This window comes from Balearica regulorum, chromosome Z (genome assembly GCF_011004875.1).
Source record: "Balearica regulorum gibbericeps isolate bBalReg1 chromosome Z, bBalReg1.pri, whole genome shotgun sequence".
Classification (NCBI taxonomy): domain Eukaryota; kingdom Metazoa; phylum Chordata; class Aves; order Gruiformes; family Gruidae; genus Balearica; species Balearica regulorum.
The window spans coordinates 68,194,928-68,221,636 of NC_046220.1; the positions used below are offsets into that span (position 1 = coordinate 68,194,928).

At 36.7% G+C, this 26,709-nt stretch overlaps 1 protein-coding gene across 1 annotated transcript in view; it reads right to left on the reverse strand.

The window, feature by feature from the left end:
- Positions 1-26,709, reverse strand: part of NDUFS4 (NADH:ubiquinone oxidoreductase subunit S4) — a 47,279-nt gene that overhangs the window by 14,960 nt on the left and 5,610 nt on the right. The window contains exon 2 of the mRNA XM_075740091.1: positions 12,203-12,281. Within this exon, the coding sequence (XP_075596206.1) occupies positions 12,203-12,281 (79 nt within the window). The remainder of the gene's footprint in view (positions 1-12,202; positions 12,282-26,709) is intronic.

Here is a 26,709-nt window from a genome sequence, read left to right on the forward strand (position 1 = left end):
TAGAAAACTTCCCCCAAGCAACCCTTCTTTTATATCTTAAAACACTTCACTTATAGCCTGCATTACATTCCTAAATCTTGTATTCACATTTGTCTCCTGCAAAAGTAATAGAAAGATTGTATTTATAAAAGTGGTAAAAGTTATGACAAAAGCTGCTGAGTTGTACTTTTATTAAACTATAATAATAAAAATAAAACCAAACATCTCAGATTTTGCACCTCTCAGTGCCCTGACAAGCCTCAAAAGAGAGAGGCATTTTTCTTAACATGCAAAAAATACCTATCATTCAGCCTGCATTCTTGATGGACAGGTAAACAACATTTTAGAAATTTAAAAATTAAACATTCAAAACACGTAAGTCCCACTTTCAGCACAGACGGGTATTGCATGCTCAGTATAATTTTTCTGCCAAGAAAGAATCAAAGAGCAAGACAAAATGATTATTTAATTATTAATAATGTATTTTTTTTTCCTGTAACAGTATGTCTTAGTTTTGTAAATGCTGTCTGGGTAAATATAATGAAATTAAAAAGAAAGGGAATCAAATATCTGGGTTTACATTTTGCAGTTTCTCCATATGACTGAAATTCAGAAAATCATTATTAAATGGAGGAAAGTAGGGGTGGACAGGGGAGAAAAATATATTTCATAAAAATAGATTGATGTTGCTACTAGCAGTCATCAGAGATTTCAGCATGGTCATGACATTCTTCAAACTGAGAAAATGATAAACAGTGTGATTATTTCGAACAAGGTGGAAAAAAGTCTCAATTACTTAGAGTGGATCTTGTAAACAACTTTTTCTTGTAACATAGCAAGATTTAGAGAGAACATACTTTCTAAACCTTGGTCAAAGCATATGTAAGCCAATCTTTTGCTTCCATGCACACAAGTGGCTAGGTTTTTAAAACTACCTGTGTAAAATTTAAAAATTACCTGTGTTTACAAAATAAATCATAAGCATACGACTTAAGTAAATTTTCTAAAGTTACTGTTTTTCAGGAATTCTGTCAAGAAAATTAACAGTTCTGATCTGCTTTATACCTATTTGAAAACCTTACAAAGCTTCCTTTAAAGTAGCCATTAAGAAATTTTCCAAAAAGGCCCAAGTAGAGTTCCCAAATACGGGCACCACTTGTTTCACCATCTTCAGCCTTTGGAGGGGAAGGTGTCTGATCTGTGTTGAACCATTGGCTGGGGTGCCTTTTCTCAGTGTTGTGGAAAGCTCCGTTACCCGTTCAAGCTGCAGAAGAGCCAAGGAAGCACGACGTTCAGAGCCTAGCAGTGAACTGGGACACTACTTACATATAAGCAGTGCAATTGCTGCTGTGAAGCAGGAACACCTTGGCCAATTCATACTCTAACCTGGACAGCAAATACCCTAAGGTCTGAGCTGCTGAGTTCAAATTTGGACATATGGCAAAGTCTTAAGACATGATAACTCTAGTAAGATTTCCTATGATGAAGTCATAAGAAACATTATCACTACAGAATATGAAACATTCATTGTGGATTCAGTTTTAACTAGCTAACAATCTCCCTATTTAACTGCAACTGTGGAACACCATATAATTTTAAGGGTTAAAATTTAACAAACTATTTAGGCTTTTGTTTATTAAAAAAAAAGACATTCATCAAAGGTGGGGATGGAAAAAAACCAAAAAGTAGTGGTTTAAAGTTTAACTTGACAATAGTGTCACACTAGTCCATGGTCTGCTACTAAGAACAATATTGAGAAATCCTGAGTTCATGTAAACCAATGCCTGCCTTCATTGTGATGCATGTTCTCTATTCTTTACAGCTCCTTTATAAAGAAAGTGATTTCTGTAACAGATCTTTGCCACACAGTAACAAGTGGTGTGAGACATGGGAGAAAATCAGAAGCAAATCCCCAATCAAGAAATGCAAATCTAGAGCAAAATCTCTGTGGCTGCATGCTTTTTAGAAGAAAAGTTGCATTTAAGAAACTCCAAGGAAGCCAGACCTGTTAAAAGCTGTCCCTTACCCTAATGCAAAATGTAATGCTTCTATGTAATATGCATGGACTTTAAAAGTTGAAAGCTAGTGCTAAATAGTGTACATAATTTCCATACACAGCAGGTAGTGAAGCAAGAAAAGAACTGACACAGTTACCCTCGTTAAAGAGATGCACAATAGAGAACTGTTATGCAGTGTTAGCATACTGAAGGTCTATGCATCAGGGATGTTGCGGCTATTAACAGCTTAAATGTTCACTGTATTTTGTTAATTAGTGCATACAGCTTTTAAGCCTTAAATATGTTTTAGAAAGTTCTTTTCTAACAATAACACAGCCATTATTCCCTGGTGGGGATGGGAAAGGTTGATGGGGCTTCAACTGTTTCACTATCACCAATAAAACACACAGCATAATACCACTGGACAAAAATGCTTTCTTTAAATTTATCTATAAGGAATGGAAGCTTTCTCCAATCTCTCTCTAAAAAGCTGTATCATAACCAGAATGTATCAGTGTTACTTCACAAAATGTTTTCAGCTTGTTCTAAGGAGAAGTCTGTCCCTATAATTTGTGCTTTGGCCTTTATATGCTTGGCCTTTAAGGTTATTTATAGGACAGAAATCATGGTTTATACTTCCTCACATAATAGAGAGAAATCCATCACCAATTAAATTCAGTAATTCAACTTGATACACTACATCTTTCCTTTCAATTTTCTATTACTGTGAGAGGGGAAAAAAAAAATCAAAGGAGAATACAATGTACAATTGTGTTTACTAAACAGTGATAAAAAAAATTTATGATGATGATGTTGGCCTATATAGAAAAATACTGTTATTTATTTTTATACATTAATGTATGTGCACATCTATAAAATTAATCTGGAAGGAAAACTATCCATTTCTTTAGATGTTTGTAATCAGAATTACTCACCATTGTCTTATTTTTTTAAAACATTTGCAACATAATTGTAACATCTTTAAAAAAAAATACCGCATCTGGTCTGACTTATCAGCATTTTGTTGAAATTGCTTATAGCTCAGCTTCTTCTCACTTGTTAACTCAGTTTTCAGGCTAAGAGGTGACAGGATAGAAGTTATTTCCCCATCAAGCAAAGATTTTCTTGTGCACTAAACATAAGCCAATGGGCTTTATAGACTAAATAGAACTGAGTATGCCAAAAAGATACATAAGAGACTAATTTCCCTACAATGCATGCTTCACAACTAAATTGCATATTAAAACTCTGGAACTGAACATCAGATGCTCTCTCCGTGTCCCTACTTAACATAGGTTAATGTTCCTAATGTGAGACAGCAGCCATGAAAGTATTTCAAAGATACCTCATAAACAAGACATCAAGAACTGGAGAGCATCTGGTTCCACTTCATCATTGATCTTTTGAGTAGAAAGAGGTAGTAATGAAGAAGCACCAAGCTCTCTTGCAGGATGACCAAGATGTTCACGGGTTCCACAGGATTGCTGGGCGTTCCAGACAGGGAAAGCTCTTCCTTTCTGACTTGATAAAATGATTCAGCTAAAACTTCATGACTAGAAATAACTTTCAAGTCTGTACACAGAACTTTGTTAGTTGGGCTAGGATTTGTGTCTTAAATCTACAACTTAGATACACTACAAAAATGCAGAAAGACACATTTGATTGAACAGAAAAGCAAGCGCTCTACAAGGAGGGTTTTTATTCACTGTTCCGGACAGGACAAGAAGAATTCATGTCATCTACAGAATGATTTCGTAACAGGGGATACTAACTTAGGTGTTCTAGAAAAGGTTCAAATAATGGTATTGTTTTATGACAACAAGAAAATACTATCTAGTCTTGAAAAAGCAAAACTATGAAACAAAACAGCTCCAAAAATGAAGTTTGTCCTTACTTTTGTTGATTACTAGACTGTATCAATGGCTTACTTTCATTCTTTCCCGCAGATTAGAAACATTGCTTGCATATTTAGACTTATAAAATCAAACAAGTATTTGCATGTTGAACAACCCTTTGGAAGCCAGACAAACTAAACATGACACAATGACACTCCTTTAATTTGTTCTGAGCAGCCATCACAGCAAGCTCTTGAAAATCAGTATTCTTTGATAGAAAATGAAATACTATGTAATGGAAAAAAAATTTTAAAAAAATCACCTGCATGCCCTTCAAAGAGACATATTCTTTGACCCAGTGCTCCAGACTAAAGCCTTTAAATTTTTGCACAAGAATGCTGCACGAAGGAAGCCCAGACAAAACAGACACTCGAGATGGTAGAAGGTTGTGTAACCTCAATCTCAGACACTCCTCCTTCCAATACCCAGTAGCACTACCATGCACCAAAAGAAAAGGTTCTCAAAGAAACCTAAATCCTTTACCCTATCCTAAAACCAAAATAAATCTACGTAGGGATGAGAGTGCAATTGCTCTCATTCATACAACTATGTATCACTTCATACAAGGTTCTGGGCTACTTGCAAAATGTGTACTTCTCTAAACTGAAAAACAAAATTATCTCAAGCTGAAATTTAGTAATATAGCAATATTTATTGTTCTTAAAAGACAGCTAAAGGTGATGGCAATTTCTTTACTTGGACTGTCAGAATTATAGAAAGCTTTTTTATCATGGATAGTAACTTGCTGCCCGCAGACATTCTTATAGAAAGCTCTTTATTGGTATCCAACCAACCAGGTTTTCTAAACCACCGCAAGCTTCATCAGACTAAAACCGCTTACAAAAACAAGTTGTAGCAAGCAGTACAGGCTGAATTGACCTAGGATATTCCAACTGAAGAGAGATTCAATTGCTAAACAGCAAAATATAATGAATTTGCAGTACTGAAAATCTGTACATTGCTAGATAAACTGGTAACTACACAAGCAATTACACCTGAGCCTGTACGGTATTTAAGACCAAATGCAACTACCAGCCAAAACTCTAAACTGCCGAATTATTTAAATTAAAAAAAAAAATAAAATCACTGTTTAGAAATTAGTATATGCTCTGACAGACCAGTGTGGTGTACATGAAGTGAGAGGGATTATCACCACCCCCAAAATCATTAAAACCTTTAAATATTAAATTTCATATTAGCTACCTGACAAAGTTACCCAAGACAGGTTTTTCCTCCCGAGAGCAGTATTTCTTAAGCCTTCACAGGGGAAAGAAAAGGAAAAAAAATTAAATAAAAAAAAAAAGAAATAGAAAAAGAGCTTTTTAATAGATTGTTTTGCAGGAGAAATGCGGATTCACAAATAAACTATTGGTGACCACAAAAAAGTAAAGACCTCGAAGTATTTAACTCTACGTAAGTCCACTCTTAATTTAGACACATTTATTGAAGTAGATGTATATGTATTTTTACTTGCAAACAGTCTTCTCTTTTGAATATTTCACTTTTATAGAAAGAATGTATTTAATTTTGAAATAATTCTAGAATTTGGTTTTATAGCTTAATCACCTTCTACACTGGAAACTAGTATCATTCAAGTGTCAAACATCACAGCTGCAGATGACTGAATGCAAACCAAACACTATTGCATATGAAACGAAATTATAGGACAAGAGACTCTGTAGTAAGTGTTTTACAACCCACCAGCAAACAACTTTTCTTTTGTCTTGAATCCCAAGTACAACACAGTTCAAATAAGCTGGTCACCTGCTTGCTTGACACAACTGTGATGGAAGAAAGTACTTCTCCAAACCACAGACTTCATATACAAGGCCATTTTGGCCAAAGCTAGAAATTGTTTATCAAAACATATCTGCAATGTAAAGGGTGGAAAAAACACTTTTATTAACCTCATTTTACATAACAGGATTATTCATTTTTTTGCATTTTTCATTATTCTAAAGCAAAACACAAACTGCTGATCTAATTGAGAGAAAGAAAAAAATAGAACGAATACAACCTACAAGAGAGAAATTTAGGGCTAGGGAGAAGGAATGGGTAACTCTGTCTGAACACCACACCACACCATCCCCGCCCCAGATTTCCATCCTGGTACCTTGTACCCTTTGAATATGGCAACTCCCTATCACAGAGCCATACATCTAAGGCACACAAAAATTTATAAGTTACATTCCTCATCTAAAGAGGAATGCTGTCCTGAACGGAATTCTTTATGGTAACCAGTTGAATAAATACTGCAGTTAGAGTGGATTAAATGAAGAAAAGATTATTCTAAATTATTTTAACCCATTAAGTTACTTTAGGAACAGCTTGAACTCCCACCCTCAAGGAATAACCCACAAGGGGTTAACAGCATTTTCAAAAACCAAAACATAGAACATCCACTATATCCTTATTATCTAACACAGTGGTAATGCTTGGAGAATTCTTGGCTGAATAGTAGTTTCAAGAAAAGAAAAATCTAGTAAGCCTGTCTCTAATAAATGCATACTTTGCCAAGTGTTTCTCTTCACCGAGTTGCAAAAACAGCTCCTATACACAGTTTTCAAATGCAATGTCACACTGTCTCGCATGTAATTTTACGACACATTACTGCTTTCGTTTTCAGAGTAAAGTGTATTATATACTCTCAGTTCTTGGGAAAGGCTGCTAGCAATGATCACATTTTGAAAAGCATGTTAAAGCTTAATTTACCATGTTCTTTGTTTCACAGCACTGTAGACTATCAGACTGAGATTTGAAGAAGTTTAATCATTCCAGGCTATTTTTCACTTGTTTGTATATCTTATTTTGAGCTGCAGTATTATCACTGTTTATTATAGTAAAGTCTATACTTCTCTAATCAAACAAAGATTATACAATTTCACTAATTTTGAAGCCTAGCCAAAGTTGGGATTTGGATGAAGGTGAACAAACTATGACTCAATCCTGAAAACACTGTGTGATGTTTGCTAATAATGCAGTCTTCTAGAAAAAATGGACTGGAGTGTTTCTGCAACTTTGTTGTTGAAGAGGTTCATGTTCTGAGAATCCTATTAATACACTGCTACTCCTGAATTTGCTGGTAGTAAACACTTATAACAGACTAACTGCTACGTCTGGACAGCCAAGAGGAAGCTGCTAAGACGTCTGACACCAATTTCATAATCGTTATTAGAATCATAGAACCATCCAAGTTGGAAAAGACTTTTAAGATCATCTAGTCCAACAATGAACCTAACACTGCCAAGTCCACCACTAAACCATGTCCCTAAGCACCACATCTACACGTCTTTAAATACCTGCAGGGCTGGTGACTCAACCACTTCCCTGGGCAGCCTGTTCCAATTTCTTCCTTTCAGTGAAGCAATTTTTCCTTATATCCAACCTTTGCTCTTATCCTGTCACTTGTTACTCCGGAGAAGAGACTGACACCCACCTGGCTACAACCTCCTTTCAGGGAGTTGTAGAGAGCGATAAGGTCTCCCCTCAGCCTCCTTTTCTCCAGGCTAAACAACCCCAGTTCTCTCAGTGGCTCCTCATAGGTCTTGTTCTCTAGACCCTTCAGCAGCTTCAAAGCCCTTCTCTGGACATGCTCCAGCACCTCAATGTCTGTCTTGTAGTGAGGTGCCCAATACTGAACACAGGACTCGAGATGCAGCCTCACCAGTGCCCAGCACAGGGGGACGATCACTTCCCCGGTCCTGCTGGCCTCACAATTTCTGATACAAGCCAGGATGCTGTTGGCCTTCTGGGCCACCTGGGCACACTGCTGGCCCATACTCAGCAGGCTGTCAACCAGCACTCCCAGGTCCTTTTCCGCCGGGCAGCTTTCCAGCCACTCTTCCCCAAGCCTGTAGCATTACATGGGGTTGTTGTGCCCCAACCACAGGACTGGGCACTGAGCCTTGCTGAACCTCATAAAATGGGCCTCAGCCCATTGATCCAGTCTGTTCAGATCCTTCTGCATAGCCTTCCTACCCTCCAGCAGATCAACACTCCCGCACAATTTGGTGTCATCTGCAAACTTACTGAGGGTGCACTCAATCCCCTCATCCAGATTGTTGAGGATATTAAAGAGAACTGGGCCCAGCAGTGAGCCCTGGGGAACACCACTTGTGACTGGCCACCAATTGGATTTAACTTTATTCACAACTCTCGGCCCAGCCATCCAATTTTTTACCCAGCAAAGTGTATGCCCATCCAAGCCATGAGCAGCCAGTGTCTCCAGGAGAATGCTGTGGGCGATGGTGTCAAAAGCTTTACTAAAGTCCAGGTAAACAACATCCACAGCCTCTCCCTTATCTACTAAGTTTACTTATTAATCCACTTTGGCCTAGGCTGCTGAAATATATAGCATTTACTGCTCCTCTAGAACATCATCTGAAAAGTATGAACTACTCATCCTCCAAAAGGGGTTCAGAATTTCTGCATCCAATTTGGTGTATGCAAGTTACCTTTAGTGAGTTATGTAGAGTTTGTCTACAATCAGAAGGAAACTGGCCCCCTGCTTAGGTTCAGTACTGAGACTTCTGAACCATTACTGAAAAAAGGTTAATTAACAGTATAGACAAAACAAAACAACTTCAGGACAGGTGCTGAAATGTCAATAGCATCACTGTAGTCAGCCTGTTATGCTTGTAATAGAGTCTGTCCCTATGTGTTCTCACAATGCTGCAAAAACTACTTTAGTACTATTTCAATTGCACTTCATAGCACTGCTCTTGAATGCTTAACTCTGTGTAGCAAATATCCTATTATATCTTGGCCTGATACAGAATAAAAACATCTGTGAGATGGCTGCAACTAATAGCTGATTCTTAACCACAGTTCCACAATATTTCTAGTGTCTCCCCAGTGACTGAACCCTACAATTGCTCTCGTGATAATTTTTGCTTTGAGCTACAGCATATACATTATCAGTGGAGTATTCTGCTTTAGAGATGCAAAGGATATTTTCTGGCAGTTGTTCTAATTTTGAAACACTCTTGCAATATTGTATAGTATCATTTAACCACTACAGAAGTCCTTTTATTGGCAAATATTTGGGGGTACCTTCCAATTGCAGACAGCAACTTTCACAAAAATGCCTCGCCTGTAGAAACTCCAGGCTAGACACCCACAATGCAGTGTTACTAGCACCGACTGGGAAGCTTGCTTAAAGCACACATGCTGAACTGGACAACCTCTAGATACAACAAATGGTACTGATGCACCCTACTTATGACGACTGAAAGAAATCACAGTAATTTAAAGCAGTTCAAACCCCCATTTCAGCAAAACCACTGAAGCTTTTTGTAATAATGATAGAAGCTATGTTATTCCACACACACAAACAGTTAAATCATTTGGAACGCTACCTGAAGGAGATTTGCTGCCGACAGCCTTTGTCCTCTATGGCCCAAATTTCCTTATGCAAGCAAAGTCTTGAGAGACTACTTTTCACACAGCTATTTGTCCGGACTCTTGGAATATGACCTAATTGGTGGCCAGAGATTCAAAATGTGATGCAAGAACTATATTTCTGTTTAGTTTTGTTCATTTTGTATGTTATTTTCTTCGGATTTAACTGTTTGTTAAAAGTTATTTTATTCAATATTCACTGAAAACAGCTAGTAGCTGAGACAAAGATCTCAATTCTTGGATGTGTTCTATACAAGCTGAGTATTTAACTCCTTTTATATTTAAAAGTCCCACTTTTTTTCTAATATGAAACATGAATGTGGTCTAAACTACTGTATTTTCTACTACTTAGAACTCATTTTTCTGTTGTATTCAACACACGTTGGGCTGCAATAAGAAGGTGACCAACTACGGCTTAATAGTTCAATGTCAGGATGCTCTTCCCCCTTCTTTTTCATTTGTGTTTACCAATACAAGGAATGTTTTAGTACTTACAGAACCAAGTGGGACTCTAGATAATTCAAAGGAATCCCTGTGGAACAAGTTCCAGCATGTGCATGTACACATAGAAATACAAGGTCTACAGAAGGACTAGAAATAGACAGATTAATTCAACTACAATACTGAGTTAGAAGTTTCCAATAACCACAGTATTAATCTACTAGCCTTGTAAACATCAACTGACAGAAGAGTTCGGTTTCAAAATACGTTAAAAGAGGAGTAATGCAAATAAGGAAAACCATATCCCATTTTCCACCTGTTCTTCCTTCTTCTTTCTGATGTGCATGTAAAAATCACCCAAAGGTGATGCTTGTTATTTAAAAAAACAAACAGAAAATGCATGTAATACGTTAAATCAATTTTAATGGATTGTAATTAATCCTACTTACAATTACGAAATATACTGCAACAACCTAAAGTAAGTTAATACAGTACTCCACTTTTCCATGAGATTTACTAGGTGTCTAGAGAACTTCTAATCCTGAAAGAGTTGAAAACAACATCAAACCTCTTTGTCAAGATTTGCCTTGCTAATGGGATATAAATTTTTGCCCATTAATAAAACATCAATTATAGGATATTTTATGGCATTATGGCAACTTCTCCAAAAACTTAACTAAATCTATAAATGAAAATTCTAAGCTGATATTCTCTTTTTCTATCATTTGGTTTCAGGCCCTACAATAATTTGGAGGGGGAAAAAAAAAAAAAAGATTTGTGCATCTAGAATGTGCAACTACATTCACAATACTGTAGGAAAATACCATTTAGTCTGATATTTCACCTAATACTTGAAAAACCTGAAGATAATCATTTAGATACATTATATATATAAAAATTAAAAAGAGTATTCAATGGCTGCTACTATAAGATCTCAAAAAGAGCCCCAGGAACTATGATATGAGCACCTTTAACTTGCTGAGAACATATAATGACATTAGAAATAACCACTTCATTTACAATTGATTTAAACTAACACTAAGAGAACAGAATTGTATTTCAAAGTAGTATCACTTTAATTCAACTGCAAGTATAAAGTCTCATAGCTAGACAGGGTAATGTACAACCCTAACTTAGGATAATGTACATTTAAATACAAAATGAAAGATAGAAGAGTATTTATTTTGTGGGTCTATCTTCACACTGTAGTCTCTTTCAGATCTATGTATCCATCACCCAAGGTCACAATAGGGAAATGTGATACTGTAAATTATAAAAACGCTAATTTAGATTTTTTTTAATGTTAAAGAACAGTGCTACAAAAACCAAACGCAATTCATAATTTGTTTAGGGAAATGTAGGTCTATTGACTTGGTGAATCTTATTTACACAGTGACTCATGAACTCTTGTACACTAAATGAAATTTCCTGAATCCCGAGTTATGCAACTAGATTAGCAAGATAATCATGTTCGCTAGAATACAGTATTAATTTTTCCTCTGATTTTTAAACTTGAAATTATACTATTACTTTTTAAATTCAGAACTGATTTTTTTTACCTGTGAGTAGATTATTATTGCTACATCTATAATACAAAACATGAAAAAAAAGCCTTAAAGAGTTGTAAAGTAGGTGCGGTTTTTTCCTATAACCTGTTAAAACTTCAGCTGTCTCAACTTGCAGTTATCATTACAAATGTTCAATTTATAAATACAAATTCCAAATATTTCTTAAGTAGTTAATATAGCTTCAGGGATACAAGAAAGTACATACAACATGAACTGTCTGGTACATATGATAGGAATTTTTTTCACCTGTAGATTCAAAAGCGATATGAAAACCAATGAAAAGCGTGCTTCTGCTGTGACGCATTCCCCGCAGAAGTCTTACAAAAATTATACTATTGAATAATGTAAACATAAGTGTCAGGTTGCATCTAGAGTAACAGACCACACATTATGGAAGAACTTACAAGAAAAGATTGCCAAATTTCTGATCTGCTACTGATTAGCAGAAGAATGTTATGCATTTGTTCCTAGCTGTAATCATGCATATTCAAAAGCTAGAGTAAATGTGCATAGTAACAATAATCCTGCATGATGCTTCTTTACACAGTTTTTTTAGTAATATCGATCCAAATAAAGACAATTTCAGGAAGCTGGCAAATTCTGTATAATTTCACTACACAGAAAATATACCCAGATTTCAAAAAGAACCAGCTTGTTATAAATTACAGCTCATACTGGTCCTTGGCCATAATAATAAAGGTACTCATCGTTTTATGTTGCTTAACACTTTGAATGCCTTCTTTCCTTAACATACGTATGTTTTACTTAGGTTCCCCTTTTAAAAATGTATGAAGGACTGTTGCTTTGTAGTTCACATTTATACGGCTTTCCTAGAAGAACGCAGAATACCATACTGAATGCCTATTGTGCAGAAATAACCCTGAAGGCTGTATCATAGCAGTATGCAGTAGAAAACCCTTACCAATTTTTCATCAACTGTGATGAGTTGCGTGTCTCGAGTTTGGTCCTGTGCCAGCCGCCATGTGGAAGTGCTCAGTGACCTGCGGTGCAAGACTTGAAGTTAAAAAATGATTCATGCAATGAGAAAATAGAGGCAGACAAATCTTACATAAACAAGTTACTTTAACAATATCCGTCTTGTAAAAAAAATTGAAGAGGGAGAGATGAGGGCACAAAAATCCTTTTTCTCCCCAATTAGTTCTGTCTGCTGAGTTTTTGGCAGACTCCCACTTAGCAGTTCACAACAGGCTGCACTTTATGTCAGCCTACAGGCTCTCTGTCACAGAGAGACTGCCAGTGGCAAGGACTGTACTGCTCTATATGAATGTACAGTAGCTGGTTTGTCACGAACAGACAGAAAAATACAAGGCTGCTGCAAGTATTCTGGAACTCTGATCCTTAAAATGATGGCATCAGAGGAAAAAAATCCTAAATCTATTTGTAATGGTAAAGCTCCAGTTCTACATATTAACAACAGAGTATTAACAAATTTAAAATTAAAAAACCAAACAACAAAACAAACCCTAAGATGCGAAGTCAAACAAATTTTTCTGATTTTGAGTGGGCAAAACTCATAACTATTTTGCTTCGATTTTAAATCAGTATGGGTCAGCTTACTTGCTCCCAAGAAATACAGTTAGTCTTCTTGCATAATTACTAAACCTGTAAGGTACAGATGGAAACACAGAACCTAATTCCACATCACTGAATTAAGAAGTTGCCTTTAATTTGCATTATGTCACTTATGTCAGGATTGGGCCCTTTGAGTACAAATCATCATTTGGCAAAATAATGCAACAGCAAGTGAAACAAGCCAAAAAGCCCAATCCTCTGAGCTAATAGTGTGCTTCACATTTAATTAAGGTCATTTTAAAAAATGAGGCACAAAAATGCAAGAATATAGACAACTGAACAGTAAGAGGGACTAAGCCACTTTCGTTTCAACTGTTACTCAGAAGATTACCTAGTCTGGGAAGCCAGACATGCTTGCAGATGCAAATGAACCTTAAAATTTTGCCTATGTGATACTTACAATCATACTTGCAGTAATTTAACGCTTTTGATAACATTTACCTCATTTTTGAGGAAACCATCCATAAGCGCCTTTAAAAACACCACAGCTTTTAAAGCCAAATTTCAAGACTTTCAGCAAAACAATCCAAACTAACCCCTCCCCACATAAACTATAACTATTAAATAGTCAGTAACATGAAAGGTGTCTCAGGACCAGACAACTTGCACACAATCATTCAAAACCTGTGGAATTAAAAGAGTTTATCTTCTGCCTCATTCTACTAAGCCATGGAAGCATGGAATACATAACTGGGGGAACAGCCTCCATAACACATGCATCTACCACGTCTTCTACATCTCAAATCCCACCATAATTTTTGTTGATTCTGCTGAGAATGCATTTGAAATATGAACTTGATCATTTAATTAATCTAGCTGCTCTGAATTTAATACATTAACTAAACAAGCATTGAATTTTCAGACAATACTATCAAGGTAAAAATTTTAGGAGGTAAAACCTACACTACAAAGGAATTTGAAATTAGTGACTATAAAGAAAGCCAAAAGAATCTTATAAAACTAAGCAACCAGAACAAAGTTCAGTCCAGTAGTATTTCAAATGCAGATTCCCACAAATCTATACTTCTAACACAGAATACACTCTACTAAATTTGCCAGTAACAACTTCAAAAAATCTCCACAACACAAACAACAAACTCAAAGCACAAAGTTTATAGATATAAACACCCAACTTTGTGACATGGATAGACACATCTATCCCTATTTAAAATGACAAAATCTGTCTGGAAGGGTACTTTGAAGAACAAGATGAAGTTTTCAAGTGCAAAAGAGCACAAGAATTTCATAAGCATTGAACTAACTACTCTGATAGATCAAAACCTATGTCCCAGAGTGTTTCTGGCTCAACACAGCTACGATTTTCTAATTTGTACATGTAAAACATACACCATAAAACCAGAATAGACAGATACTGCAGTATCTGTTTGTGGAGGTCTCTCTGTGTAAAAATACATTGAACACCAGTTTTGCTTTAAAGATGACAAGCTGTTGATACTCCATTTGTTGCATCTCTCATAGGAAAGTAACCTGCAGCTTAGAAATACCAGCAACTCTGAAGTATCATGTGATCTGACATACTACTATTTAAAAGTTAAGAGAAAGTGTTACTTGATTCCCAGAATGTTTGTTTAATTTTCAGCAGGTTTCACCGCAAGTCTGTCCCTAATGTCAGGCACTTAACTGAAGAGATAACCAGGAAACAGACCTCTTTCACATAATCCTCTCTTTTCAAACTCCCACAATGACAAGTATCATTTCATCACTCAAGTTTCCCCTTAGAAACTGTATAAACTTTACAACATTTATTTTACCTTCAAATTAAATTAATATGCAATCTAAATCACTTAAGTGACCACTCAATTTAAACTTTTTACTCTGTCCTCAACAGTGAAGTAATTCTCACAAAATTCCCAATTAATACTTTGCCTCTGCCCACATCCACCTTGACCTTTAGGTAGCTTTTGTGACCGATAAACTTGCAGAAGTATAAAACATACTTTTTACAGTTCCATCCTCACAAGGTTCTCCTCCTTTCTTCTACTACTGACATCTAGAAAGGTAATCTGCTTTCTTCCTTTCTCTTTGTAAGCAATACGGGTCCACAGTTCCCATTTTGCCTCTTTTTGACTGCTTATGCTTTTTTTTTTTTCTTTTGAAAACATCTTGGGATAAGGCCTTAAGACCAGGAAGTTCCATTGCTTACCCTTGTTACAAGACTATTCAAACTCGGATTTAAAATTACTGTACACAGAATACTTTAAACAATACTAACTAGACTGGCAATATAATTCTAAAGCTCAGAAACTATACAGAAGGTTTTACGCATAACAGCTAGCAACAATAAACCCTGCTATCTACTAGGCTTATTAATGTCCCATTCAAAACACAGATCAGACAAACTTCTTTCACAGGAATAAATAAAAATCCTTCAAAATTACATAGACAAAAGTAAAATCAGGTTTTATTAAAAGAAGTCACCCACGTCCTTTATGATCATGCAGATACTTTCCCACAGTATCCCATATTAATGCGGTTAATCCAATCTGCAGGTTCTTAGATTATAACCAACCCTTCACAAAGTCTTCTAGTCCCTAAAAAGTTTTTCTTTCATCAAGGAGGCCTGGCTGTATGGCTGGTGAAGATGCCACGCTTAGTTCACAGGGATTTAGACAGCAAAATTCTCCTCTTGTTGAATTTGACGTTCTAGGCCTCTTCCTTCAGATACATCTGGCATCACACTCCTCCTCCCCAAGTATATTGCCCTCTCTCAAATCTCCTAGTCACTCTCTTAATGGAGATTCTTCATTCTCTACATGTTAGTCTGTCGCACAAATACGGAGGTGTCTTTGTATTTCCACAAACATGGATAGCTTGGCATGCATGTATAGCAGCTCCTCTGGCTAGAAACCACCACTCAAATTACCACATGATTTGTAATTATGAAAGTGGTATTTCCTCCCCACCCCGTACCATTGTGTGGTGCATTTAAATTCCTTAAACTTGATCTATATGATTCTGTATCATCATTTTACATTACTATCATTTAATCATTATTATAATTTCATTATACTAATATTTACAGTTCACTTAAAACGCAACTTTGTATGATACAATTTTGACCTTACCATCAATCTGATCATGGTCCAGCTTCAGCATGAACTCTGCTTTAGTATCTGCTATAAACAATACACTTTAATGATATGTCTGGGTCTCAGTGTTAGGAATTTAAAAAAGGTTAAGGACACTTTTTCTTCCACAGTGCACACTTTGTTAGAGAGGCATTATAGACTTAACATTGCATCTAGACTGGGTTATGGCTACAATTTGTTATTTTATAATCTCACCGTAAATCTAAATGTCTTGTATATTGTGTTGAGACAAGAGTAGAAATTTGGGAAAGACTACACTACATAGTCGTCTTATTAAATACTTGTAAAAATAGTCTTACATTAACTCAGTAACATGAAATGAATTAATGATGACTACTAGTGAAAATGTGAATTTGTAGACTTCAAAAATTTCTATAGGTATTGCATATTCTGGAAAAACAAATGCTGTGATCATATAACCACGTGTCTTCCATAAGAAGCATGTACTCCCCTTCTACCATCATCTGCTGTTCCAGCAAAGTCACAAATGGGTTCCGTATCTCTGCTACACAAATGGAGGTGTCCATTGAGAAGCCATTGGAAGTTCTCCAGTCTTCACTACAATATTCACACCAGTACCAGATCTCTCAACCATCTTATCCCACCATGGGATAAGGACATAGCAGAGTTCCTTGTTTCAGAGGACATATTTATGTCTACTCTTCCCTTCTTACATTAGAGGCCCCAGCTCTGTTGATGCCATTAACCAGTTCTGTTGAATTAGAGAAACCAAACAGTAAAAAAATGGACAGCAAAAGTCTTTTGTGATATCAGGATGAAGGATATTAAGGTATCTGACTTGAACATTTATCTTGGTAGTTCTGGATATCTGTATTCAAACTCTAAAATTCAACACATTTGGACTTAAATATCTGCTAAATAACCTATGCTTAACCCCTATATGCTTTTCTTTTTTAACCGCATAAATGAAAAACTAAACGGAAGTCTTACGAAAGAGAATGCCTGCCACAGAGCCTCTGGAAACATCACAAGGAATCCCCCACAAGGTCAGTGGAAGGTGAGAAGCAGCCATATTTACAAGGCATGAATGTGCCTTCCACGAAGAGCAATGCTGTGACTGGCATGTTACACAACACACAGATGCGAAAACTTGTATTTACCTGAACTAGTTCAGTAGCTGAGATTTAATTCATTGCACAGAAAAAGGCTCCTTAACCTCTTTATGCAACACATCTGTTTGATCTATTAGCACCCCCTTTTGGTCAACTGTTGGAGATATGTTAAAGAAAATCAGATATCACAGCACATGTAATCAGACCACCACACAGAGATGAAACAAAGTCTTGAAGAAAACCTCATGTGCCTCATGACAAATGAAGGCAGACATTTAGAAATAAGTCTAAATGGTGTTTTAAGTATTCTGATACTGAATGACCAGGGCATCAGTAGGTGTGAATATGCATATATGCAGAAGCAGAAGCCATGATGAACCATTCAATACATTGAACACACAATTATTCCTAGAAAATCTTTTCCAATATTACAGCATTTATCAGGAATAGTATAAACTTCATGGCATACAGCCACCATAAGGACATTACATTCTGAACAAAAAGAATATAGAAACACTGCCAGCTTAGAACTTCCACAGCATCCAACCTAGTCACACATTGCAATTAAGTAGACTAAAATCAGTATAATGTTCTCTCACATAAAATGCAGAAAGTAATGACTGCATGGTATACTATGTCAAATACAGTACAGATCATAGTATTCAGCCCAAATATAATGCATTTTTATAAAGACAGCCTGTAAAGTTGAACTTGTGAGACACGAACTTAAATAAAGTGGGGTAGTACTTCCTTGGTATTAGATTCACTATTGTAATTAAAGTGATAAAGACTTAACAGTCAATGGTATTTTATTTTTACCAGGATACTTTTACTATTCTCCTTACATTCCAACATAAACAAAATAGGGAATATAATGCCAAACACTGCCTGTGGAGACCATGTAGTTCTATTTCGTAGTATGAACTGCATGTGTAACTTCTGGGTTTGGAGGAAAAGCAAGTTGCCTATTTATAAATAGTTACATTCTCAGACAATATTGGCATGTCATAATGTTTCCTTTGCCTACAAAATATTAAATTACAGACACACTAAATTATGTTTCTGAATGGATGAAAGGAATACCAATTTATTTAGTCTGAACTACTGAAACTTCTGTATTAAGTGGCAAAAAAAGATCAAAATTGAACTAGAAGTATATAAACACTGCTTCTACTTGCTAAGCAGTTCATATGCAAAATATATAATTTTTTTCCAGCTGCACGTTTGGAAAACAGGGCAGAAACTGATTGTGCTTTTCTGTTAGGCAAACCTGCATCATGCGAAGAAGCAGTGGCGATATAAATGTACTAAATAAACATGAAAATAACTTTAAACATTTGACTTGTGGCTTGTATGCATCTTCAAAGCTAAATGTTGAGTTCATCTGCCTTTAGAAATATTAAATAAGTTGAATTTTCAAGTAGTAAATACTTTACTAAGTGGAAAACAATCAAATTTTAGTTATTTTAGGTTCTACTTAAATTATCCCACAGATATCTATAGACAACCAAGGTATCAGCTGAACCACAGCATTATGCAAACACACCTGCAGTCCCTCCAGAACTACCAAAGGACCAGAGCACTCGAATTAAGAACCCAGGACAAAAGTCAGCTCTGTTAAGACACAGCTTGAGTTGTCCACCATCAGCTTCCCTCATTTAAACAGCTTTCTGAGGGTCAATAAGGAATGATGAAGGTTAGCTTTGACTTAGTGCCAAGCCTGCACTGCCCCTGACTCAAACCAGGCCCATTTGAGCTGCTCTCTAGCCAACTAATTGAGCTGACACCACCTGCCACACAACAAAGACCAGCACAACCCATGAGAATGCTCTGCAACGACCAGACAGTAAGCACAGGCAGGCTCAACCTACTCTGGCACACCTACACAGGTGTCTCCACCATGCTTTTGAGCGCTATGCCTTGTAGAACCATTAGTTAGGTGGGTACATGCATGGCACAAGCATACACACAATGAAAAGAGCTTGAGCTGAGGAATAGTTCAGGCAAAAATGCACAGAGCTAGTCAAGTCAGTGCACTCGCAAGTGAGGGCTGCACATCCTGAAACAGTTCTCTGCAAGTACCAGGCCGATACCAGACTGTTTCTCAATGTGCTTGGACATAAACTCAGTCATTATTTGCAACTAAACTTCTGAACAAGGTCACGCTAGTGCTTCTAGACCCCCATATGCACATGACTCAAAGCATGCTAGTGGTCTCTCCCAGACTACAGCAAACAGACCAGAAACACTTTTGACAGAGGGGCTTAACATGTTAAGAATAAAATGACCCAAAATTGTTTAAATATTTTTTGTAGTAGAAATAATAAAACTCACTATGAAAGGACATCTGGTGTACTACTTTTACAGCAATAGAATACATAATTTCTAAGATATCCAACTGCTGCCAGGTGACAAGAACTCTGACCTACTGCCACCCGTACAGTTGCTGATTAGCAATTTCATTACACGTCATTCTCCAAACCAGAAGGCCTAATCTTAGAAATCTACCTTTAATCAAAGTCTGAGAACAGCAGGTTCCCTGTGAACCAATGGAAATCTCTTGCAGGCAAGTCAGCCAAAAGGCAAATAATACTGGAAATGCTGCATGGCCCATACCAACTATCAACTGAATTTCACATTATCTAGTTAGAAAGCCTAGTAAAATTAAAAATTGTAGGGAGTAAAGACAAAACACACAGGTGACATATTTGCTGGTTTTGTGCTTTCTAAATGTCAAACTTCTCCCCACACATACACACTCAGGCATTCATACAACTAGACAATAACTAAAAACTGTGCTCTCTTTATAGTAAGAACAACAAAAGTCAAAGGGTTTAATTCCAAAATTGTGAGGAATGAAACTAATGTTCCACAATCCACCTCTGTCTTAGGGAAGTTTATGCATTTTGAACAAGAGCCTTTGAATCATGTAAAATTAAACAAAAAATGAGTAAAGATGCCTCTGTGTTTGCAAACTGGTTTATGGCGTACTACAGTCCTGTATTTCATCCCTATTCTTTCCTTTTCATTTAGCCTTCCTGTTTGACTGCACTTACAAGCTTAAGTAATACATGTTACTAAGGTAATAGCAAGGTCTGTAAAGCATGGCATATAAATAAAGGCAACTTCTTTATTATTTAATGTCCACAAACACTTGAATTGTAAACTACTGAACTAAACTACAGCACAAAAAAGAATCCTTTAACATGTTCCTGGAAAACTACATCTTGGTTTATAATGGTTTGTGAAAGTCAATGAAGCTATTTCGCTAGTAAGCCTCAGTTGTTTGGCAGCTATGAAAAAAATGTATTTAAGAGCTATCCATTTATGTTTGTAGTACTTTGTAAAAGCCACTTAGAGACAGCCAAATGCCTCACAAATGGCTTGTGACATACAGAAGCAGGTCATTTTTCAGAACTGTATGTTCTCAGCAGTTGTTCTAGATTAGAATGGGATAATCTAGCTAATATTATATTGCATGTGATTTTATTTCACCCTTGCTTTGTCCACTTCGCCTTGTCTCAGCCACCTTACTCTTCAGTTTCCTTCCTGACACCAAGCTTTTGTCTTCAACTCCTCTTTGAACTGTTGCCATTCCACAGTTATCAGGCACCTTAGCTACTCTCCATTATATCACAGACCTTAACCACATCACAGCCCCTTTTTAAGTTCTTCTGCCTGCCATTCCTTTGTTGACTTATTTCCAACTTCCTTTTCACACATCTCCGAGTGGAACAGCCCCCATGATATTTCAAAAACTCTGCCTACTGAGTTGCACGAAGAGAAGATACAATGGTTGCCATCTTACATGCAAGAACATAATTCGAGTTTTCAAGTCGGCTTGTGCTCTAATATTAACAGTCTGAAGACAAACTCTGTCAAACCACGCATCAGGACCCTAAGGGCACTAAAAGGTCATAATGGCCATGACCAGCCTCACTCAGGGCCTCCAAGAACACCCCCTGCCTGTGGCCCTGCAGCTCCATTTAAGCTCAGCTCTGGGTCTTCAGCCCTTGCCTGAGTGACATCATTAAGCGTACATGTGTCCAGCCCTGGCTCTGGCTCCTGTCTCCCAGCATGGCTAGACCCCTCACTCAAGCTGCAGTATGACTCCAGTCATGTTCAGACCCTGTTGCCTGGATGGACTTCAGACACATGTTGCAGCTTGTCTCCCAACCCGTCTCTGGTTCCTTTTGCTCCAGACTGGACTCCCCAAACGGACCCTGGACCTCGCTCATGACTTCACTGTGTCTGGGGCTGTTGATGGACCCTATTACCTGCACCCAGCTCTCCTCATATATAGATGCTGTGGGACTGCACCCTAGTCAGTGAGGGAGGGCACTGTCCCTACTGGGATCACCCTCAGCTTCCAGCTGGCCTTACCTTCAGGAGCAGCCAGCCCTTTCTGCTCCCTGAGACTTCACTAATCATTGATTCCTCTTAAATTCATTTTTTTTCCAGTGTATGCAATGCATTTGTACTTGTTTTTCAGCCTCACTACTTTGTAACCAAAGCACAGGACTTACTTTTTATGTAGTCTCTCTATAATGACCAATTTTAAATCTTACCTCTACTAAAAAAAGATACTAACCACACAGGTTTTTTTCTTGTAGGTAGCAGTGTGATTCTAGAATATATATCTGTCTTCAGCTTAAAACAAGGTTGGCTGCAATGTAAGCAACCTGTGCAGGTGTCTCCAACACAAATTTTTAAAAAAATTATCTGCTATTTAACTGCTATTCTACAGGCAAGTGAAAGTAACAATTACATGGCACTAGTTTAGGTGGAAAAAGGTCCTTTCTTCCGAGAGTACTGTAGAAGCATCTGCAGTCTTGGGACAACAATTCTTTAAACGGATGAAGGATAAATTTTTGTGTGTTACAAGAGTAACATAATGAAACTGCCAAGCTACTTAAATGAAGTCTACTTTAAAAGAAGGCTTAAGTGCCCTGTTGTTCCACAATTACCTTTCTTCATTTTCTTTCCATTTACTGCTATTTATTAATGTAAACACACCTTACAAGCATTTTTGGAGAACTCGCCTTTGAGAATAAAAATAACCTCATCGGCTACCCTATTTGTGTGTTCTCTTGTACTCTTACTTAAACACTGACCCTCTCCTCCTCCACTGGCACTATTCTTTCCGTTTGCTAATCTATTTTCATATTTTTACTATCTGAGCAGCTATTAGCTCTCTGAAAGGAAATGGCTAGCCTTGCTATTGCTCACTCTTTTCTAAAGTGGAATAAACCCTTAAGGCAAAACTAGTGCTTCAAATGCAAACCTTATTCTTGAATTCCAGTTCAGACAACAAATTCAGATTATTTGTCTCTTTCTCTGGTAGGCAAAATCGACAGTGACATATGACAGAACATCACTGCTGCAGAATTTCCCTTCAGATAACTTACACAGCACATACAAACACTCCTTGAATACATGACAGAACATTGCAAAGCTATCGCATGAAGAGCTCTGTGGGTTTTTTCTTTCATTTAAAATACAGTGGTTCTACTGATAGTAGTAAGCCATTTGTTTATTCCTGGGTCTTTATATAGCCACAAAATACCTATCTGGTTTTATAATGAAAGATGGTACTTCTGAACATTATTGACATCAGATACAATACTCATAAAAATCTCTACTTAAAACTACTGAAATATATAGAAAAGATTTAAACAGATATCCTCTGCAACAAAATTTTGGTTTGGACTGTAATACAAATAGCGTCACTAACATTTATAAGAACATTAGACTCATAGCAAATGACAACATCAGAAAAAGTATTTACACATAGAATATGTCTTTTCATAAAAGATAGGTCTTCAAATATTTTATATAAAATACATCAAGTCTGATTTCTAAAAAATAATGAATAGAAGCTGTTTATGAAATCTTCCATGTTAACACTCCAAGAATAAGCAGCTGCAAGAATTGTTTGCCCACACACATTCTGGAGCTGCCTACAGTCTGTCTAGTTGAGTCAAAACTTAGTTTACTTCCTCAACATCAGTCACAGGTCAAGGGAAGATCAAGACAGACAGAAATTACTGCAGCTAGAAAGTGGCTTGTTAACAAAATGGTACCTGAACATACCCAGGAGGGAACAATTGTGCATTGAAACTCAGACAGAAATATGACATTCATTTCTTAGGAAATATGGAAATATGCATTATAAAGAAGGTAATGTTAACTGTTCAGCTTACCTCCTGCTAGTTTAACGGTATCTTTTATTAGAAACAATAAAGGATGTGATCTTAAGACAGTTTGGAGGTATACTTTGTAACACACACAGAACCAAATTCTTACAAAAGAATTTAAAAAGCTTATCAAAATCCACTGTATTGTCATGAGAACAAAACCATGTACATGGATAAAATGTATAAAACAATAAGCTCTTAAGGATTACACAAGTTTACTGAAACTGTTAGAAGATTTTTTTAAACTTGGGTTTTATTTAAACTATTTCTGAGTAGGTTCAAGCCTCCCTGCTAACCACATAAGTAAGCCTCTCAGCATTTCAATCTCTTACAACAGACAATTTCACTATTACAATTTGGCCATCAGCAGAAAAATCAATACCTGCCCAGTGGGGTGGTATATCTTTAATTTCTAGTTTTTCTCAAAATACTAAAAATTTCATTTCAGGCCCTATAGTAACAAAAAAAACCCCAATACGAACAGACATGATTTATTCTGAAGGAACCAAAAATGCACAAGTTTAAGAACAGATATTTTCCTGCATCACACAGAACCACATAAAGCATAGGAACTATGAACAAGACCATGTGCTAGTCCCAGACAGAACTAAGTAATAACATTGCCTTTCTACCTTCAGAAATTTACCTTATGCCTAACACTGTTTTCAAGCATGCTTAAAGTTCACAAATTCCTTTGAAAAAAAATAAAATTGGCAGAAACAGTCACAAAGTATGGTAATAATTTCATCTCCAACCAAGTAGATGATTTGTCCATAGAATAAGTTATATGAAGATGTCAGCAAAAACAACATCAAAAATTGAGAATGCAGATAAAAGTTAAAAATACCAACCATATTAACTGTAATTACTGTTTCCATCCTTCCTACTCATCAACATGCACTTAACAATAGGCAAGAATTCCCACAGTACCCCAGGGAAGACCTATTACATTGGTCTAATACACTAAGACCTATAGAAGGTCTAGTAATTCCTACTGTTGAATTGATTTGCATTCCTTCCCCCCAAAAAGAAATATCAGATATTGATTTTGCTTGTGTGTAGCTGTGAGTGAAAGGCCAAAGCAGCATGTTATTGAGGAAGGTGGTATCAATTAAACTCTCAAGTTAGTCTGGGTTTTTGAACTTCACTACTTCTGAATCTTAGTGGTGCATTTTGATAGTGCATAGTTTTGTTAAGAACAGCTTTGAAAGTTGACAGCTCCTATCAGTCAGAAACACAACACAATCCAATTGTCTCCTGGGCTTTGCGATCATATATAAATATTCCGCCAAGCTGAGGTGTATAATGGAATAACAAGGTTAATTAAGTCATTAATTAATGACTTAATGCTCAAACTTATATTAAGGCAACATCAAGGTCACTTCTGTAACCCAAAAAGTAGGATTCTTCCAGCATGCGTTAAACCTGCTGAACAGTATTTATTAAACCACCACCACTAAAGCCAGTGTTATTATTTTGTTAACAGATTTGAAATTTTATCTATTGACAGCTGGCATTTGAATTCCCCTTCTCCATGTATCTATATGACATTTCATCATCTATCTATTTATTTATTTGGGGGAAAAAAAAAAAGTGGTTGAAATCATTCTAACAAGTTCTACAAATGCATTTCTCAAACTTTGAGATGCCAAGAATTCGGTATTAGAAAATACCAACATGAAAGCCTTTTCCATAAAAAAAAAGTTTGGGGTTTTGTTTTGAAAACAAAGTGTCATTTTGAAAACAAAGTGTCATTTTCAAACACAGTGTTAGAACCTATTTTAAATTGTTTAGTCCCTGAAGGAAAGTATTATGCCCTTCTGTTTTAGGATACTAGTGCAAACAAACTTTGCCTATACCCTCCAAGGTTTTTTGGTGGGTTTTATTTGTTTGTTTGTTTGGGGTTTGGGGTTTTTATTCATATCTCCACTCCTTCTCAAATCTTCAAAGTAAAGAGAAGATTATTAGGTTCTCAGATCAGTAGATTTAGGGAAAAAGTTATTCTAGCGTGTAAAAATGCTTTTTTTTAAAAGATATGGCAAACTTTAGGTAAGTGACGTGTAGTTCTGAGCCCACAATGACTAGTTGCCAGACCTGGTAAGAAGAGCTTTTAGCTGTTCTAGTGCAGAAGCAAGCACATCGCTTATTTACTAGTTATCTTTCAATACAAACATACCTTAGACATCTGTCTGCTTGTCTATATTAAACCTTGTCTTGCTGAAAAGGCTGTCATTGCTCCCTCTTTGGGTTTCTAATTCCAAAAGTGAAGGAAGCAAATCTAATTAAAATAAGTTACTCCAAGTTACATGTCCAATAATGAACAGCAATTTAAGAAGCCTCATCAGGAACATTTTTCTGTCATAATGCCTGCTCTACTTACTTTTCAATAATTACATTAGAAAAACAGCCATTTCCAGAACAACACACCTCTCTCTCCCTTGCTCCCATTTTCAAACTTCAGCTCTCACAAACGCTTTTCCCCTTCTGCTCCTCTTACTTTCACATCTTTCTACCCATCCTCTTCCTCACCTAGACCAATACCGAAAGTACTTGAAATTTAAGAAACATTATGGGAATCCCATACAACTTTAAGAACAAGAATGATCTTGATCTTAGCTCACTAGGAGAGATGATGTGCATCAGAAGAAGGCTAAACTAAATGATACATCGAATTTTTCACTTTTTCATTTCTCTAATCTGTGAAAGAATACTTCCCTGTGACAGCAACATCCTACTGTTCTAATGCTTTATTTCATCCAACATCTTCGTTCCTCCATGGGGGCTTTCCAAAGCTTCCTGTTTCCATTTTAAGGGAACCAGGGAGTGTTCCTTCACCCTACTTCCCACAATGCCAAACACTGAAGCCAAAAGCAGGAAATCCGTAACACCATTCTGGTTCACCAGAGCCATTCTGACCTCGTAATAAAGGTGTGTATCCATGAATAACACAACAGTCATGAATAAGATGGCATGTTGTTGTCCTGTCAGCTCTTACAGGACAGAAGCAAGCAGAGATGGGTTAGCTAAGATCCTACATAAAGTACTGCAAAAGGGCTCAAGCAATCCTACTTGTCAGAAATTTCCTTCTCTCTCCCTCAAAGCATGCAAAACTGATGGGGAAAGAGGGTCTTCCTTCACAAGAGCCAGACACCAGGTGATCATCAAAGGACATGTGACTATAAAAAATAACCACTGAAGACGTTTTCAGTCACAGTGAATATGTAAGATTTGGCTGCTTATGATCCATACAATCGTTACTTGAACAGCGCAGACAGAGTTAAAGGGAATGGGTTTTAAATGAACTATACACTTAGCTATATGAAACATCTACTTCTCCCAAATTACTGCTTCAGGCTGTCTGCAAGATCAGACGAACAATCACTGCTGCCTGGAGTCTTGTTTTTAAACTTATGCTCATTAAATGTTCAAACTGGACATCTTCCTCTCCCCTTGCTA